The sequence below is a fragment of the Solanum lycopersicum genome, chromosome 3, assembly GCF_036512215.1.
Source record: "Solanum lycopersicum chromosome 3, SLM_r2.1".
NCBI lineage: Eukaryota > Viridiplantae > Streptophyta > Magnoliopsida > Solanales > Solanaceae > Solanum > Solanum lycopersicum.
The window spans coordinates 59,413,211-59,431,967 of record NC_090802.1 but is presented as its reverse complement, the minus strand read 5'-3'; the positions used below and the strand labels follow the sequence as shown (position 1 = coordinate 59,431,967).

The following is an 18,757-nucleotide window of genomic DNA, read 5'->3' as shown; positions in this document are numbered from 1 at the left end:
GCTTTTTCTGATTTACTATTCCAACTAAGTATTTGTCGATTTTTAGTTTTCAAATAAGAATAATATGGTAAAATAATCTTGTCCATCATTATTTTCTTAATGAATAAACTCCAATAATGTCATTTAGACATCTCGAAGGAAGTGTAAAAGAATGTGAAGAATCATTCATTGGGAACTCCATATTTTGGTTTTGACTGGTCATTTGTATGCATAAAGATCTACTAACTTAAGATCTGGTGAAGAAGACTTCTCTGCTTTTTCACCATTGCATGGAAGTAAGTATTTTAACTGTGACATAATCAAGTCTACCGTGGGTTCAAAAAAAGTTGTCTTTTTGAAAAGCATTTAAAAAGGAAATGGGGTCTAACCAAGAAAGCTACTACAGTATTAATAAATAATAGAAAAATGAAAGGAAAGATAAACATTAGATAATTGAATATAAAAAGGGGTTGCTCTTTCACTCACTCTCATTCATCTTGCCATCTATTTGCCAGTTCAGATACATATTTTTTTATTATTGTATTTCATCAATGCTGCCAAGATCACCTCTGGAGGCATCTGTTACTTACAAACATTTAATATCTAGGATTCTTTCCCTATGCCAATACTCATTTCAAAAATAATTTATCCTCTTAAAAACTATACTTCTTTCTTATCCTTTTCTGATAGGCTCTTTGAGTTAGTCAATCAAGATTCATCAACTAAATGATGCAAGATTCAATCCCTGCTTGTTTTTCAGCAGGGGAAAAGCTATCAGATGATCATGCTGCAGTAACTAGGTCAGGGCAAAGCATTTTTATGTCCGTTTATCGGACGAAAATCGCTGACCAGTGCAGGTTAATCACAGTTACTTGGTGCAAGAATTTGTTGCTACATGGTTTATCAGTGTCAGTAGATGGGTCAAGTGGAGATGGACAGTATACTTGCAAGGTGGAGCTAAAGCCTTGGTACTTCTGGAGGAAACAAGGTTCAAAGCATTTTCTTGTGGACAGTAAGCCAGTTGATATATTCTGGGATCTTAAGGCTGCTAAATTTAATGGTGAGACAGAGCCAAGCTCAGAGTATTATGTAGCTGTGGTTTGTGATGAGGAAGTTATTCTACTTCTTGGTGATTTGAAGAAAGATGCTTATAGAAAGACAGGCTGCAGGCCAGCACTGATTGAGCCAATTCTTGTATCAAGAAAAGAACATGTTTTTGGCAAGAAGAAGTTTTTAACAAGAGTTAAGTTCCATGATAAGGGTAGAATGCATGAGATCTCAATTGAGTGCAAGAACAGGATTAACAGTAGCGGAATTTCTATCGATGGGGTTGATCCAGAAATGGAGATAAGGATAGATGGGAAATTGTTCATTCATGTGAAGCATTTGCAGTGGAAATTCAGAGGGAACGAATCGATTCATCTCAACAAAGTAAGGATAGAAGTATATTGGGATGTTCATGACTGGATTTTCAATCCTGGTTTAAGGCATGCTTTATTCATTTTCAAGCCAGTTTTGTTATCCACATCTCCTTCATCAGTATCCGAATTATCATCACCGCCATTCTCTTCATCGACATCAACTCCTTTATCATCCCAAACAGGAAGTTCTGGTTCAATAGAGGGGTTAAATTCAAACAGCTCCTCAGATTTTTGCCTGTTTCTTTATGCTTGGAAAGTAGAATGAGAAAAGTTACATAGAGTGAATATTGGTTTATTGTATCTATCATCATTAAAAGCATCTAAAGAAAACATAATGGTTGAAAGAGAAAAAACTGAGACTCATGTTATGGCCTTATTAGGAAGGAGATTGGGTTGACAGGTGAGAGAAAGAAAAGAGCCAGGGCACATGGGAACAATTGGGGCCAAAAATTAGCATATTGTGGCTGCAAGGTAGTTACAGCTGTTTTTGAAAAAGAAATGGGCATAATTGGACAAAAACAGATTGGATAACATAACATGCTCAATTATTTTCCCAATCTAGAGGCATCTCCATGTTTGTTTTCCCCCACAGTTTTCTTCTCTTTCTCAACTCTGGTTTTTGATAAGTGAGCAATTATTTTTGTGATACTTTTGTCTTCTAAATTCTCTCTATATATACAGAAAAATATTGAATACATTTTACTTCACTGTATTTCTGCATTTGGTGTTACTAACTGAAGTAAAATGAACTTATCTAAGGAAGAATGACAAAGCTTTTGCAAACTTTCAACTACTTAATTGCCAAGTTAGAACTAAACCAACTATATAATATTACAAAGAGTTTTGTCTTCCTTTACAAAATTTATTGTGCAATGATTTGATGATCATTAATTTATCATATTTTCTGAAAAGGGGTGGGAAGAGGTGGAGTTCTAAATGAGGAACTTTTGAAGATAAGACAAAACAAATGATAAGGGATGGGAGATTTAATACACTGGAGTTCTACCAGAAATTTATTGGCTCAGGCCAATAAAACAAGTGAAAAGATGTGCTGGAGACTTTAAGTCATAGCTTTTCCACAGTCTGGCCATAGTGCTACTACTTAAGGTTTATTGATGAGTTTGATTGATAACAGTATCATTTATGGCTAGATAGACCTTTTGACATAAGTGTCAAAAAGAATGAAATAAATGAAGGTATACAAATCTGAACATAGATGTTGAGTTGGAAGTTAGAAGTAAGGAAACAAGCTGTTATTCAAGGAAGAAAATATACTTAATCATCAAGCATTTTCATGGGAAGAAATCAGTTTACTTAAATATCTATTTTTTGATGGGAGACAAATTACAATTACTAATGAAACTCCATGTTTCAAAATGGATAATGACTTGACTAATTCATAAGTTAGAGTAAAAATATGCTCTTTTAACCAGCAATTAGCAATTTTCCACAGAGATAACATTATCTGAAATATAAAGCTAGACAAATGCCTAGGATGTTTATTCATTCCTCTGGTTGTTGTGGGATATTTGCCTACTTTACTGGTGTAAGTATCATTTATGCAGCAGTGAACTGAGCATAAGTAAGGCGGATAGTTTCATGAAGTAAGCACACTAGTTATGCAGGAATTATTATGGGATGCATAACTATGTGCTGAAAGATAATATAAAGATTGATACAAGAAAAATCTAGATTTAACTTCACTAGCTAGTATACTTGTAATTCGGAAAACAGAAGATAGTCTACATATACAAGTTTTTAAGTGTTCTTATTCTTATTTCATATTTTATCTCGTATAAAATCACATGTAGATTAGCTCTACCATAAGGATTACAAGGTCGACAGAGATTCATAGGAAAAAAAATCAACCAAATACATCCAGAAGTAAAAAAAAAAAACATTGTAGCATGTGGAAATAGCCTGGGCCAGACACAAAAAAAATCAATTAAATAAGACCAACAACCAAAAAAGCTCTCCAAACATTTTGAAAAATCCCTATTAATATTGTAAAAAAAGAATCACTTTCTATCACTTGACAGTTCTCCGACTAAATTTGAGCATTGCATGATCGAAATTACTCATATTTTTAGCAGATTTAATAACTCACTAATCACTTCCCAAAACCAAACCACTTTGCTAAGAAGAAGGTCTTGTTTTTGCCACGTGAAGCATCGGCTGATTTTGCTGGTGATGCTGGAGAAGCATGTATAGGTGTTATTGAAGGTTTACCTAGAAGAAAACAAATATAATTAGACCAATTGATCCTTGAATTGTTGACAAGTTTTATTCTTTGCACTAGCTTCTATCAGGTGTTCCAAAAGAGGAAAGTAACAACGCAAAAAATAAAACTAGTCTTTTATGTTTTGTTTTTCTTTCTATTGCAGGGAGATCAGTAGCTAAAATGGTCTCATATCCCTATCAGTACAACTTATAATCACATGGATAAGTCTCCATACCAATGCATCGGAAATAACTTATTTGATTTTGTGGGAGTAATAATGTGTTAACTTATCGGTATTGTTGATTAATATTGATAAGCAACTAGGCACATGTCTTTTATATTTTTTTGCAGAGAATGTACACACATCATAGAAACTTTCCAGGTTATGTTAAGACAAACTGATTCTACAGGAACATGATGAGAAGCTTATGGACCAACGCTAGATGATGATGATCTTTGTGCATGACAATTAATTCAACTAAAATTAACATAAAGTGCATAGAATGATAAATGAAATGAAGTACCTGCGTTTGGTGACACTCTATTTATCTTCCCATTCTTCACATCTTTAGATATCTTATCTGAACTTGGTGTATTTTCTTGAGGGGTGGAATTCCTCTCCAAGACTTGATGTGCTCTATATTTATGGGTACCTGCAATCATCAATGGTAATTCAATTGCAGGATATGCAACACAAAAGTTGAGTATTAGAAAAAATCATGTTTAGTGAAAATAAAGCTAAAATGTTCAACAGTATTTTAATTCCAAGTAGGCAAAAGAATCACCATGATTTCTCAGTGAACTTACTCTCAATGGGTGAATTTCCATAATTCTGCCTCATAACATCTACAAAACTATCATCCTTTGGATCTTGCATCACTACAAGGAAAATCATAAACTTCTATCGCAGAAAATGTTGTGATTATGTGATGATAATACTATAATAGCTGCTACGGAAAACATTACATTGGTCAAAAAAAGCATTTCTGTAGTTAGGGGTGGAGCCAAATGAAAGCAGCTGAACTGCTTCTACATCTCTTGTCATCGACACCTTAGAAGATGCACTCAAGTTTTGTGTGTCTAAAAGTATGCCTGCAAGCTGAGAAGTAGAGTGTTGGAGATCAGAAAGGGCTTCTCATCTGCTTATATTGTTAATTTGATGAATGGAGCTTATTTAGTACCAGAAGCTTTTTCAAAATAGGTGTCTGAAGTAGTTCATAAGCATCCTCACAGTAATTGTCAGTAAGAACAGTACACCCTGATATTGCCTACATGTATGACAAATGTTAGGAGAAAATGTTAGAAAGCTTCACCATATTATTGCTAGGCTATTTCTTTCCCTGATTTAACTTATATCTTTTGTTTTGGGGAGCACGCTATAAATACCTCTCCATTAGTTTTGAGTATGTCTTCGCCAACTACAAGGATGCTTAGCTGCTTAGCCAACAGTAGTGTTTCCAAATCAACCTGTTCAAAACAAAAAGAAGAAGAAAAATCAGCATTAGCTCATCAAAGGAAACAATCCCAAATGGCTCACTAGTGGTATAACTTGCAAGATCTGTTCTAACATTCTAGGGAAGATTAAATATCCTATGCATTACTACATGATGCACAATTAGATCTTTGATTGCAGTTTATAAAGGAGGAACATACTAATCTATAAATCAATGTACGAGTTGAGTCTCCTAAAAGTAATAGAAAATCTGAGATTAATGTTTCAGTTGAAGTGTTTAACTAAGTATTCTCTGATCCTGTTCACAATTCACGGGTACAATATATACCTCAATGTTAAAGCACATAACATTTGGCCACAAAGGAAACTTAGCTCCCGTTTGACCATAGATTTTGAAGTTAAAACTTGGAAAAATTGAGTTTTTGAAGTTCATTTTTGGAATTTGAAGTTGTGTTTGGACATGCATTTAACTTCAAAAAAGATGAAGTTCTGTGTGTGGAAGTTCCCAAAATTCAAAAACCGGTCTGAACTAGGTTTTGAGAACTTGAAAATATTTGAAGATCAAATTTATTTTCAAAATCTGATCAAATTTCAGCCAAACAGATTTTTGAAGATAAATCTTCAAAATCTGATCCAAATCGATGGCCAAGCGCTTGCTTAACTTCAAAGAGCCTCAAGATCTTGCTATTAGTAGCATACCTCATCGGAGAAAAGCAAAGATTTGGCATCAAGACCAACAAGATGAAAAAGCCGAGCCACTTGCCGCTGCTTCAACATTTTCCTTCTTGTAATATTCATCACAGGAACCACCACCTGAATTGTATTTGCATCTCCTCCTTGCTCATTAGCCTTCGTCCTATTTTCCAACAACCAAGCATAGCAAATTGCAGCCACCATTGAGCTTGTACCTACAATATTTCAACTCACTCAGTCATATAACCGAAACCTAAAGCAAAAACACACAATTCATCGATCTACAATTGGAAAAATATCAGCTGGAACTCAACTGTTGGAAGGTCCAGACAGCACAATTTTGGCTTTCCCTTTTATCTGTCCACTAAAAACGTTGTCGATTTTGTCTCTCTGCTCCTTCAAGAACCGATTCAGTTCCTGACTCTTCAAATCTTCCTCCTTGACTTCATCTCCGTCCACATTGTTATTTCGCAAAACCTTCTCGAACGCACTCGTAGACGCAGAGATACTCCTCCGATGAGCCAACTCTACCAAATTCCTTGGAGGAGAAAGTGCCGGATACTCCGGGATCGAACATGTCGTCGATGAAATCGACCTCCTGTGAGAAGATTCGATGAGACTTTTTGGTGGAGAAAGTGGCTTGTCATCTAAAAAGTGTGATACATTGTCCGTTGAGCCGGTGGCGGGAATTTTGGAAGTTCGTTTTGGAGAGTTGATAGAGTGTTGCTGAGGTGCATTGGAGTTCGTATGGAACCGCGTTCGGCGACTGATTGATTGGCGGGGCGGGAGGTTGAGTGCGGGTTGCTCATTGTTGGGCTTGGGAGAAGTGGGCCCATCATTTGGAGTCTTGAAGATGTGAGAGAACCAATCTTGAACGTTTGATGAAGGGGATGTGCCGGCTGAAGGAGGATCAATCATTAACGGCTCTGATTTATTGCGGTTGTGTTTTGCTGTTTTTGAGAGGATTTCTTCACTGAACCCCACCACTGATCTATGCCTGTTTTTTCCACCAAAGAAAATCTATTGTAAAATATTGAGTTCATGAAAACAAATACATGTAACTACCATTGAAAAGTTCTATATTTTCTTAAATTTCGTATTATATATTGATCATAATTGTACAATTCCATTGCAGTGATCAGAGCAAAATACAATGTTTTTGTTATTTAAAAAAAAAGAGCTTTAGTTACCTTCTAGCAGACCTAGAGAGGGGATCTCTGCCTTCAGTAGGAGAATCAATTCTAGCATGAGATGTTGCGAACCTAGGGGAAGTGACTAGCCGCCCTGGGGGCGACTCACTTCCTCGACCAGGAGAGGAAGCTACCATTTGCTTAGCTTCCTGTAGCCACTCCTGAGTTAGCCTGCTGCTAACACTCCTTGTGCTTGAGTCGAAATCATCACCATCCTCTATCGAATTCGTGTTAATTCCCTTCAGATTATATGTTTTTTTATCAGGACTTGGTGTCCCGAAAAACATGTCATTCATAAAATCAGTTAAGTCAGGGACAGGACTAGCAGGCTTTCTGTTCTCTGCAATTATCCTCTGTAAGTTCTTTGAGGATCCTCTGCTCTCGTTCGACAGGTTCCTGTTGAATCTCCTCTCCATTGTGCGATTCAAATGTGTGGAAGCACAATCTCGAAGAATACGAATGGAAATGCAGGAAATTCTTAGATGAAGATAGAAACGACATTGCTAAAATAAATGAATAGGAAATATTGTAACATTTGGCCGGCACAAAGATTGTCTTTTCTTTGTGTAGTCTTGTGAAAATTAAAAAAAAGAACAGGCTACGTAAATTGGTAAATCATGCAATAAGTGAAATATATGTGCTAATGATCAGAGCTTAACAGGAAAACATGATGCACAAAGCATTCTGCATTAATTAGGGTCAAGGAAGGATCACACTCGAATAGTGTGATGTAGACAGTCTATCCTAATGCAAACATTAGTAATTGTTTTCACGAGCTTTAAAGATCACACGAAAATTAACTTTGTAGTTGCTCGAAAGCTCATGATAAGCTTAACATATATGCACTCAATAGATTATTGATGGACATACTTTGGCATAATTAGTAGAAGTATAGATATAAGGGCAGAATTTGGTTGAAGCGATATGATAACAAGCTTTGGACTTAATTAGGCAAGAAGACAAAAGCTGTACGAGTAAATCAAGCATGGGCCTCTCGACCAGCATTTTGATTGAGCTGGTCATGGGCTAAGCCTGGGACACAAGATTCACAAAAAAGCCCAATTTACTCGCATTTTGTTGTAAAATTTTTATGGGTATTTAATTTATACATACTTTTTAAAAAACAATTTGTGTTTACTTCGGAACAACTTCACATCTGCTGTGTTGAAGTTTAGATTAAAAAAAAATCACTGAAGTTTAGATAAAATAGTTGAACTTTAGGTCAAAAAAACCATATATTTTTGAATTTCAATTGTATAAAACTTCAGACACAACATGTTTGATTGTTCCAAGGTGAGTAGACTTATAATTTAAGGCGTGAACAAGAGACTGTAGCTTTTGCATATTATCTCATCTTTCTTTCCCTTTTTGTTTTTGCCCTTCGCACTAATGTTAGATAAATCCTGTATATAAATTATATTTCTAGTCAAAGAGTTATCCTACTCCATTTTTTTTTGAAATGTAAGCACAGATTCCGCGGTTAATCTGGATTTCTTAATTATTTCTTTAAGCAGAAAAAAAAGAGAACAAAATCAAATTTGAAAGAAATATACTTTCCTTTGTCCAACAATAGTTATTCACTATATATTTTTGGATTGTCCAACAATACTTAACCATATGAAATAAATTGATAAATTAATTTTCTATTTCTAGTTTCTTACGAAGCTTGCAAAGTTAACCGTAGATAATACCACTTTGAAAAATTGTGTATTTAATTCGTGTAGTAAAAATATAATTAAATGAAAGTCAACGAGAAAGAGATAAGCTACCGTACGTGTAATTGAAAAAGTTGTGATCCGTACATACATGAACCTGCTCCCTCTTATTTTTGTCATCTTCTCTGATCTGCATATCATATTCCTTCAAATAATATAGTAAACTGTTTATTTAATTTTCAGATCGTTGAACATAAGTTCCTAACACAAGAAAATAATTATCAGTATCTTAATTAGTTTTGACCGATCAATAAAGTTGAGTAACTTGGTGAAACTTCTTCCCTAGATAGATAGCTTATCATAAGGAATAGAGCACTAAATTATGCCTTTGAAATACAGTCTTCTATCCCTTCCAAATGAAGGTATTGATTTTGAACAAGATTAATTGTGTAATAGAACGTTATAATAATATGAACGTGTATTCAATTTTTGGGGACAAAGTTCGGAATGAAATTTATACATTTTCCCTAAAATTTAATGATAACAATTAAAGAATGGAGCTTTTAATTTCTCCCATCTTGAGAAAATTTGAAATGTATTTGGGAGAGTTAGATGGTGTTTCAACTTTTTGAGATCTTTTTTATTTTTTATTTATTAAAATAAATATAATTGATAGAAATTGCTAGGAATTTAGATTGACGATGTAATACTTGAGAACTCATTTTATTAACAAATATATGATATGAATGATTTAAATTGATGAATTTTTTTCAATCGTCTTGATCGAAACTTATATACACTTTTTTCCCATATAGTTATGGCATGACTACTAGATTCCATGTATTTCTTCATCCGGAGACAATATTGAATGTGCAGCTCATAACTTCATATGTGGAAAGAAAATTTTACTTGTGACAATCGATTTTGAGATCCAACAATTATTAGAAATGTTTGTACCTAATTATTACATAACATAGTAATATTTTATTAATTATAGCAAATTGATTTATTTATTTAGAAAAGGAGGGGATCCCTTAACAATTAACTTAAATAATTGTTTACCCAACTGATCAAGTTAAAAACAGTACATCAGGTGACAAAAAAATGTAAACAGTAAATTTGTCTGATTGTTTGAATGAAAATTTCTAATTTTAATCGCTTAATATAATGTACAAAAAGTCTTATCAACGTAAACTACTTTTAAGTTTTAGCAAATGTACTTAGCATTCTAGCTTAGATATCAATATATATATCAAGATAATTAAATCTATCCAGGGGTAATAAACACGTTATTTTAAATATAAGTAAATATCTTAAGCTGATCGAATAAGACTACGATAAAAATATTAGGCGTATAATTGTATAATCTACGTTTAAATATTACTTTATAAATATATATATATGATGAGGTCATGAGGCCAACTAGTAAATGCTGCCTTAAATAATGTAAACTTGATTAATTATAATGTACATACGATTAGCGATTTCTCATAACAAAATACATACCTACCCCACCTTCTGCATCAGCTCATAGATCAACCTTAATCACTTGATCATTTTCTTGTTTTAGAGTCTTTCCAAATCATTAGGGGACAAAGCTCTTAACCAAAATAATTATTAATAATAACGTTAAATATTCATATCGAATGTGTCGAAAGATCGCAGTGGATATTACTTGCAACAAATTATAAATTCCAAAAAATATAAAAATATATACATCTAAACTAAGGTCAACCCTCTAATTAAGCTCTTGTACAAACAAGTAGTTCCCAATTCCCATAATATAATTACAAATTTATTAGTCTGTAAAACGTCATAAGCTTACCCTTTGAATATTGCTTAAGGCCAATTCAAACATCAATTAGCTATTTTAATTATTAATTATATAAAAGTTAATTAGTATTAGAAAATGACGTCACTGTCTTATTGTAATTGTTTGCACCCCTTATGTAGGTTAGAGAGGTAGCTGCCAGTTGGGCTTATGTTTGACTTATTCATTTTTTAACCTTTCTTTAAGAAATGGCCTCCTTTTGTGGCAAATATCAACAAGTCTATATAAAGCCCTTCATCAAAGGGGATATTACATTCCAATTTTCATTCTCTAATTAGTATATATATACTACCAAGAAGTTAATCAAAGAAGCAAAATGGCAATTAGTACTCGTGCTATTTTCGTGGCTACAATTGTCATATGTTCATTTTTGGCTGTTTGTGAAGGTGATATATTGTTCTCTACCCTCAAGAAATCTATTGAAGTGAAGGCTGACCACAAAGCAGGAGGTATGTGCTGTGCTAACTATCCTTTTTGAGAAATATTTTGTTTGTTTTTTTTACTCATCTCTCTCTATCACACTCCATTTGTCGCTTCTCTCTCCAACTTAAAAATTATAGATTCGAATTATCGAAGAAGGTTAAAAAGAGATATTTTGAATGGATGATTGACTTTTGAAATGAAAATATGCGTTAATTAACTATGATCAAGTGATAGATGGTGTAAATACTGACTAAGATTTAATTACCATTAAAGTCTTTGTATATGTGTTTACTAAAATTTATTTTTAGAAGAAGGAAAATATCAAGTGAAATTGCTAGTGATCGGGTTTGAGATTATTTCTCATTAGTTGCCTTGTACACTAGATATCGTTTTCTCTTCATTTTCTTTCCTAGTATAAAATGACTTGATAGAGCTAATTTTGATCAAGAAATTCGATAGTACGTACTAGGTTATATCTTTTTATATTATCGATCAATTGATTGATTAGTATCACTATATAAAATTAAATAAATATTTTCAGTATTGATGGCCGGGGTGGACGCGCTCACGCTCAAGTGGTCCTTGAACACTACACTCCCAGCAGGGTCAGATTCAGGCTACAAGTCAGTAAAATTGGAGCTGTGTTACGCTCCTATAAGCCAAAAAGACCGTGCGTGGAGGAAAACAGAAGACCACCTTAAAAAGGACAAAACTTGTCAATTCAAAATTGCAACGGTGCCATACAAATCGTCAAACAACAATTACAATTGGACAATCAAGAGGGATATCCCAACAGCTACTTACTTTGTTAGAGCTTATGTTTTGAATGGTAATGGTGAAGAAATTGGGTATGGACAAAACACTGATGACAAAAAAGTAGACAACCTTTTCAGCATTCAAGCAATTAGCGGACGACATGCTACTTTGGATATTTGTTCTGTTGTCTTCTCTGCTTTCTCTGTTGTCTCTCTCTTTGCATTTTTCTACATGGAAAAGAGAAAGGCCAGGGCAGGTAAGTGATGACAATGACGATGACGATGATGGATCTACATTTGTGTGATTATGCGTAAGGAAATTAAATAATCTCCTTTTTATTTTCGATGTATCGTAGACTTTTATATATATTTATATATATGTATAAGATAATGTATTAATTAAGTTTAATACTGAGTTTGATGACTCATCATGTGTCATGCGTGACATTGTATTAATTGCCTTCTTGTTTTAAATGTACTTTTATTTGATGATGGAAGTTTGTTTTATCAGTTTTTTACATTGTTTAATTACCTTCATGTTTGATTTATACTTTTCATATCAACTGAACTTTTAGAGTTCTTTTTTTGTTCAAAATTCAAACAAATATTTGAGATTTTTTTTATATTTATCCTTTAATATTTTTAAGAGAAAAATCACACTACACAATGAAAATAGTTAAAAATATAATTTTACTTGTGCAATTAAATATTTTTGTTAATAGTGTGTTAATATGTCTGTTAATATGGAAAGGAGAAAGTAATGATCACCAAGTTATTTCATCACTTTTTGACTTTTTGGCCAAGTTGCATTATATTGTAGGCCATTGATTTTCTGATGGTTCGACTATTTATTTTATTTTTCAAACTTTTTATAATCTTTTCAACTTTACCAATCGAAATGACACATGATGAAAGTAGTCGGAAAAGCATGTGAATATTTATTTTTAAAAAATACACATTAGAGAAAATATCTTATTATTTAAACGTAAATATTTATTAATTATTATTTTATTTAATAAGATGAAAAACTAATGACGGAAGGAGGGTTTATTAAGCTAGCGTTTGATCATAAATTTTTAAATATTAATTTTATTTGAGTGAAAATTTGGGCGGAATTTCATCATGTGCTTGACCATAGGATTTGAGAAATATATTTCACCTTTTTAGAAAAATATAATTTATGCCCATAAGTTTTAAAAACTATCCAAACTAACTATAAGTTTGTATTACAAGTCAATTGGATGTTCGTTACAACATAATAAATAGTGTCCATGACACTAGAACAATGTGGTAATTTGGAGTGAGTGCAACAATAATCATTTCATATATCGTGAAGTAGACGAACCACATGACTTTGTTACCTTGAGCTAATTTTTCATCATTTTCATCAACAATCATATCATTATTTAATATTCACTAGATATTTCATCACTATTTTGGTGTTCACGTAAAAAATTATGTAATACAATGCAAACAACTACTATAGGGGTGTTTTTGTAAAAGATAAAAGTTTGGGGTAAAATTTTAATTTTCAAAAGATCCCAAATAATTGAGATTTGTCCCAAATACTAGAAACAACTAATATTTGGGAACTTGGGATATTCGCCAAAAATATTTGTCAAATAATATCAAATTGTATGAACAAACATTATTTGTCAAATTTTTTCCAAATATTATTTGAAATATCCATGGCCAAACGGGCCCTAAGTACCTCTACAATTTCTCAAGAATCAAGTTTGTTAAAAGGTTTGTATCAACATCTTACCATACCTCTATAATCTACTTTATTCTATTATAAACATAAAGTCAATTCAGTTCATTATTTATCAATTTGAAATTGAATAATGTATTTCTCTCTCTCCCTACTTGTTTCTGTTGTATTTACTTTATAGTATTTCATATATAATAATTAATACATTATCATCCCAAGCAAATACTTTGCAAAGGTACAAATATTATTTTCTTAATTAATGATTTTTTTTTCAAACCTTGAATTGATTGTTGTGAGTACATCAGACACAAAACTGATACATCCTTGGGTACTCTTGGGATCCTTGGAAAAACTCAAAATACACTTTATGTTGTCAACCATGGATGATCATATAATCTTTCAGTTGGAGACGTGAATGCAACTTGTTCATGATAATCTTTCCAAATCCAATTTTGTTAAATAATTCGGATGCCCTTTGCTTAATCTCAAATTATAATTATCAAGGAATAACTAATATTAAGTGATAAATCGGGCATAAAAGAAGTTGATGATACACAGTCAAATTTCTAATAATTAATGGTCTGATTTTTTTTTTCAAATCAATTTTTCATGTTATATCTTACTTCTCTTCTCTGTTACATTATTCTATTAATAACAGTCAATCAAGTGTGATCATGACATGAGAAAAAAATATATTTTTTTTTTTGAGAGATTAAAATTTATGAAATGACTTTAAATTTTAAATTAATATTGAAGGCATATGTTCCTGATATATTAATCTTTTAATTTTAATTAATAAGAGCATTATATTAAATAATATTATACATATATTAATATTACCTAGTTATAACCATCATAAAACTTCTCGACAAATATTAGTTATACAGAAAAATTTAATTTTACAGTCAAAATTGAATATTCTCTTAATCTTCATGATAGTGAAAGATGCCAACCCCTTCTTTGAAGGAATCTCTCTCTATTTGTATATAATAATTAAGTCATGAAGCGCCCAGATTAATTTTGGGATTTAATTAACAAAATAGCCACTAGTAAGGTCAACGAATTCGGCTAAAGACGTAATATATACTCGTAATTAAGTTTAATCATTTTTTTTATATTCACATTTAAGGCCAATTATTCTAAATTCGTTTTGTTTAGGATCCTATGCGGAAGGAAAAACGATATTTTTAGTCCATGTGTTAAGGCTAAATTTTTTTTAATCCATGTGTTAAGGCTATTTTTTTTTTATTCATTGTGTTATCTAACTTAGTAGTATGAACCTTCAATTATATCAAATGAGTGATTTTAATCCATTAACTAACATATTCAAAAAAAAAAAAAAAATTTAACAGAGAGTTCACTTTAAAAAGAATAGTTCGGGTATTTCATTTTAATTCTCTCTCTTTTTTTAATAAGCTAAAGTCTTTGCTATCTCTATTTCAAGAACAAGCTCATCGATCTGAGCTACAATTTCAACAAAACCAACTTGATAGATATTAATCCTCCCTCTTACACTGACGAACGATAGATTGAGGCGAATTATTTTTTAATATTTTTTTATTTTCTCAAGCAATAATTTTAAAATTTTAGAATACTCTAAACTTTCTATTAACTTTTTCGGGTTTTGTTAAAGTATTAAAATCACTCGCTTGATATAATTGAAGAATAATAGTGCTAAGTTAAATAACGCAAGGACTGAAATAAAAAGTTTACATTAACACAATAACTAAAAATATAGTTTTCTCTATTTGAAAAATTAAAAAGACACTCTCCCCTTTTAAAACTTTTGCATATTCAAAAATATTTTTTTTTCTTTTCATTTACTCTTATTATTCAAATAAATCTTCTAAAAGAAATAAAAAGACTAAAAAGTTCAAATGATAAAAATAGTTTGTCAAATAACTAATAATTATTTTTTAAAATGAACATGTAAAAGGCTAAATGATAAATAAACAGGATCGAAGGGAATAGACCATTTCCTTAAATTTCAAAATGATATTTTGTGAAATTTTGTCTTTGCAAGTCATGTAGGGGCCAGCATAACAATAATAATATAATTAAATTTTATGTATTCGAAAGTTCTTTGAATCTTCCACCAGTATCAAGATACTCATAGAGATTCCAACTTTTCCAAAATTTCTCTTTTTAATGAAGAGTTGAGGTTCCCCACTTGTAGCCTTTAATTTAATCAATTATATCAAACAATGTTTCTTAATTATTAGACATCACTAATTCTTCATAATTAAACCACTAAATTTCATCCCTTGTTGATCACCCATAGTGCTAATGAAAATTAGCAACTTATATTTAGCTAATTAATTTTTAAAATATTTTTTCAACGCTAGAGCAACAATTTGATGGAGGAATTAAGAACAAGGATTAAGTTTTTCTTGACTAAGTACGTTAGATATTTTAATGGGCCAGGCATTGGGTGGTGTATAATTTATTTATTTATTTTTGGATGGTGTATATCAAACGGTTAGATAAATGTCAAATTCAATTTTGTTTTGTCTACTCAACATATTAAGCAAAGTCTAACTTATATCGTCGCTTATATAAATTAGTGTATAAATTAGTGGGTTCACATTCTGGATTTGATGGGGCGTAGATTTAGGGTGTTAAAAAGTAAATTTAAGTATAGGTAATTTGTTTAATTGTTTAGAATTTTAAGGACTGAGCTCAAGATGATTTGAATTAACTTTATTTTGAATTCATTCAAGTTTAACTAATTTGAAGAGAATTTTCAATGAGTCCAATTCTTCAATTTCAACACGTTTTAAAAATTTTTATTAAGATATATTCCTATATTGAAGGTATGAATTATTATCTACTGGGAAAATGCACAAGTACCCCTTCAACCTATGACAGAATTTTCAGAGACACACTTGTACTATACTAAGGTCCTATTACCCCTGAACTTATTTTATAAATAATTTTCTACCCCTTTTAGCCTACGTGGCACTAGTTTGAAAAAAAAATCTATTATCGTTGGGCCCCACAAGATAGTGCCACGTAGGCTAAAAAAGGGTAAAATATTATTAATAAAATAAGTTCAGGAAGTAATAGGACCTTAGTATAGTATAAGTGTGTCTCTGAGATTTCGGGCATAGGTTATCCCTTATCTATTTAACATCTTTTTAGGATTTATCTATCCATTTTTTACTTTTTTTAACAAAAATTTCTTGAGCGGGAAATCAAATTGTGATTATAAAAATTAAATATCAATATGTTAAATTATTGAGATTAATCGGGTCAAATTGAGCGGGTCAAGCCCAACCTATTTTTTAGCTCGTTTAAGTCCAAAGTAAATTTGGACGGATCAAGATCCAACCCGATTTCTATTGAACCCATTTTAACATTTTCAATTTCAATCCAATCCGCCCATTTGACATCTCTGGTGCAGTAGATGAGTTACTTTTTTTAATCAAAGATTTCAAATGAATTTAAAAGTTTGGGTGCTTTCAATTAAAGTTCTATCCGAATTCAGCATAATCAATTTCTAACGTGAATATCAGACAACGATTAAAAAAAAGAATTAGAACCTATATTGTATATTTATTTTTATATTTCCATCTCCATACAATCTCTCTCTTCCTCATACTTTGGAAGTTCAAAAATCATGGCAACTTTTTCTGGCATTTTTGTTGCCTCAGCAATTGTTTTTTCTTTTCTTTGGAATTATGATTACTTATGCTGCTCTTTTCTCTTCCCTTCAGCAAACTATCCTAATCAATTCTTCACCTTCACAAAGACAAGGTATGCCTTTTTTCTGGACAAGCATTTTAATTTATTATTTTTTTAAAAAAAAAAGGTGTTCTAATAATTAGATTAATTCCTTTATAGTTGACTCTTGATAAAAAAATATCGACCCATGATTAATGAATTTAATATTTTTATAGTCCACTTGTAGCAACCTTTTTCATTCTTATTTGAGTATATATATATATAATATTCCTTTAGTTTGAAGGGATAAAGTTTTGGTAGGAGTTATATTTCAGTTAGTCGGAAAGTTATATGGTATAAATAGATAAAATAAAAAATTTTAAATAGATAAAATAGATTTTTGTTTGGTTATGTATAAATTGTTGAATATTTCTCTTAATATAAGGGAAAGCAAGAGCTTATTTGACATTATTGTTGAGAGGGCAGAAATATTAATTTTGAGGGAGAAAACGCCTTGTTGAAAATTAGTTGTTTGACAAATCAGTAAAAATGATTTAGATAGAAGACCTTTTATATATACATCTTCACCAATATATATCGATTAACTAATCTCATAAGTTTGGTTAAATTTTATTTTCTATTTGTGTATGATAAATTAATATTTTAGTTTACATTTATATATTATTATTATTTTTATATTTTACATATTATTTTACGTCTAATTTTACAGAAATTGAAAAAAAATAACAATATTTTGTAAGATCAAAAAAAATATCAATAGAAGATTTCAACCCTCCCCCAAAAAAAGTATAATATCAATTGAAAATTGAAAAAATGTGTATTTTAATTTAATAAAAATAAAAGTTCAATCATTTTTTTAAAAAAAAATAGATATTTAAAATAATTTATCTCTATAAAATAATTTTAATATTAAAAGTACATTGATAATTGTCTTTTTTCATAATTTGACTCTCTGAAGCACTTTTTTAAAAGATAAGTCAAACACGATTTACTTATGAAAAATACTTTTCAAATGAATTAGTCAAATACAAATTATATTTTTTTTTTCAAAAATATTTTTCTGAAAAGTCATTTTAAAAAAAGTACTTTTAAAAATGATTTTAGCAACAACATTCTGGAGAAGGCCAAGTGAGAATAACATGGTCATTGAACAATAGCTGTACAGACTCAAATTACAAGACAGTGGATGTTAAATTATGTTATGCCCCAGTTAGCCAATTGGACAGAGGATGGAGAAAATCCAACAACAATCTCAAAAAGGACAAAACTTGTCAAATTAACCTAGTCACCATTCCATATCAACCTTCAAGCAACAATTTCACTTGGGACTATAGACAAGGATGTTCCTGCTGCTACCTATTTCATTAGGGCTTATGTTTATGATTCCACTGGTGAAGTTTTTGCCTACGGCCAAACAACTGACGCTCACAAGAAAACCAACTTGTTCAAAATCACAGCAACCACATCACCATAGACGTATGCGCAGCCTGTTTCTCCATCATCTCCCTAGTCGGATTCTACTTCGTTGAGAAGAGAAAGGCAGTCAAAATTTCCCAGGCGAAATATTAGACTTAGGTAGAAGTAATATGATGTTCTAGCATGTTATATTTGTTATCTGTATAAAATAAGTACAAGCATTGGTGTTGTAGGGTTTACCTATGAAAACAAAGGCTTATGCAAAGACAATATATTGAAGCTGTCAAATGATAATCCTAAATCCGACGGATCTCTCTCTCTAATT

The 18,757-nt window shown here is 31.4% G+C and overlaps 3 protein-coding genes and 1 long non-coding RNA gene across 4 annotated transcripts; 3 read left to right on the top strand and 1 right to left on the bottom strand.

Moving 5' to 3' along the window:
• Positions 1 to 327: 327 nt before the first annotated feature.
• Positions 328 to 2,095, top strand: LOC101245536 (uncharacterized). Its single transcript, XM_004236224.5, has one exon. It carries the CDS (start codon positions 706 to 708, stop codon positions 1,663 to 1,665), a length of 960 nt encoding a protein of 319 aa, XP_004236272.1. The 5' UTR covers positions 328 to 705; the 3' UTR covers positions 1,666 to 2,095.
• Positions 2,096 to 3,316: 1,221 nt separating this feature from the next.
• On the bottom strand, positions 3,317 to 7,540 carry LOC104646650 (uncharacterized). The gene is made up of 9 exons (XM_019213030.3): positions 6,958 to 7,540; positions 6,082 to 6,764; positions 5,774 to 5,982; positions 5,008 to 5,088; positions 4,803 to 4,889; positions 4,588 to 4,720; positions 4,429 to 4,500; positions 4,146 to 4,274; positions 3,317 to 3,629 (listed from the first exon to the last, which is right to left on the bottom strand). Exons 1-9 carry the CDS (start codon positions 7,371 to 7,373, stop codon positions 3,511 to 3,513), a joined length of 1,929 nt encoding a protein of 642 aa, XP_019068575.2. The 5' UTR covers positions 7,374 to 7,540; the 3' UTR covers positions 3,317 to 3,510.
• A 3,049-nt stretch (positions 7,541 to 10,589) lies between these two features.
• On the top strand, positions 10,590 to 12,131 carry LOC101245833 (high-affinity nitrate transporter 3.2). The gene is made up of 2 exons (XM_010320725.4): positions 10,590 to 10,892; positions 11,408 to 12,131. Exons 1-2 carry the CDS (start codon positions 10,760 to 10,762, stop codon positions 11,884 to 11,886), a joined length of 612 nt encoding a protein of 203 aa, XP_010319027.1. The 5' UTR covers positions 10,590 to 10,759; the 3' UTR covers positions 11,887 to 12,131.
• Positions 12,132 to 16,747: 4,616 nt separating this feature from the next.
• On the top strand, positions 16,748 to 18,733 carry LOC138347367 (uncharacterized). The gene is made up of 2 exons (XR_011220220.1): positions 16,748 to 17,088; positions 18,121 to 18,733. It is a non-coding gene; the product is annotated as an uncharacterized lncRNA (long non-coding RNA).
• The last annotated feature ends 24 nt before the right edge of the window (positions 18,734 to 18,757 follow it).

Bases quoted from the DNA above. Each gene is read 5' to 3' on its own strand.
- LOC101245833 (XM_010320725.4), top strand. From the start codon at position 10,760: ATGGCAATTAGTACTCGTGCTATTTTCGTGGCTACAATTGTCATATGT. The intron at 10,893-11,407 runs GTATGTGCTGTG...AAATATTTTCAG, and splicing joins GGCTGACCACAAAGCAGGAG to TATTGATGGCCGGGGTGGAC.
- LOC104646650 (XM_019213030.3), bottom strand. From the start codon at position 7,373: ATGGAGAGGAGATTCAACAGGAACCTGTCGAACGAGAGCAGAGGATCC. The intron at 5,089-5,773 runs GTATGCTACTAA...TGTTTTGAACAG, and splicing joins CTTTGCTTTTCTCCGATGAG to GTTGATTTGGAAACACTACT. The intron at 4,501-4,587 runs GTAATGTTTTCC...TTTTCCTTGTAG, and splicing joins AAATGCTTTTTTTGACCAAT to TGATGCAAGATCCAAAGGAT.
- LOC101245536 (XM_004236224.5), top strand. From the start codon at position 706: ATGATGCAAGATTCAATCCCTGCTTGTTTTTCAGCAGGGGAAAAGCTA.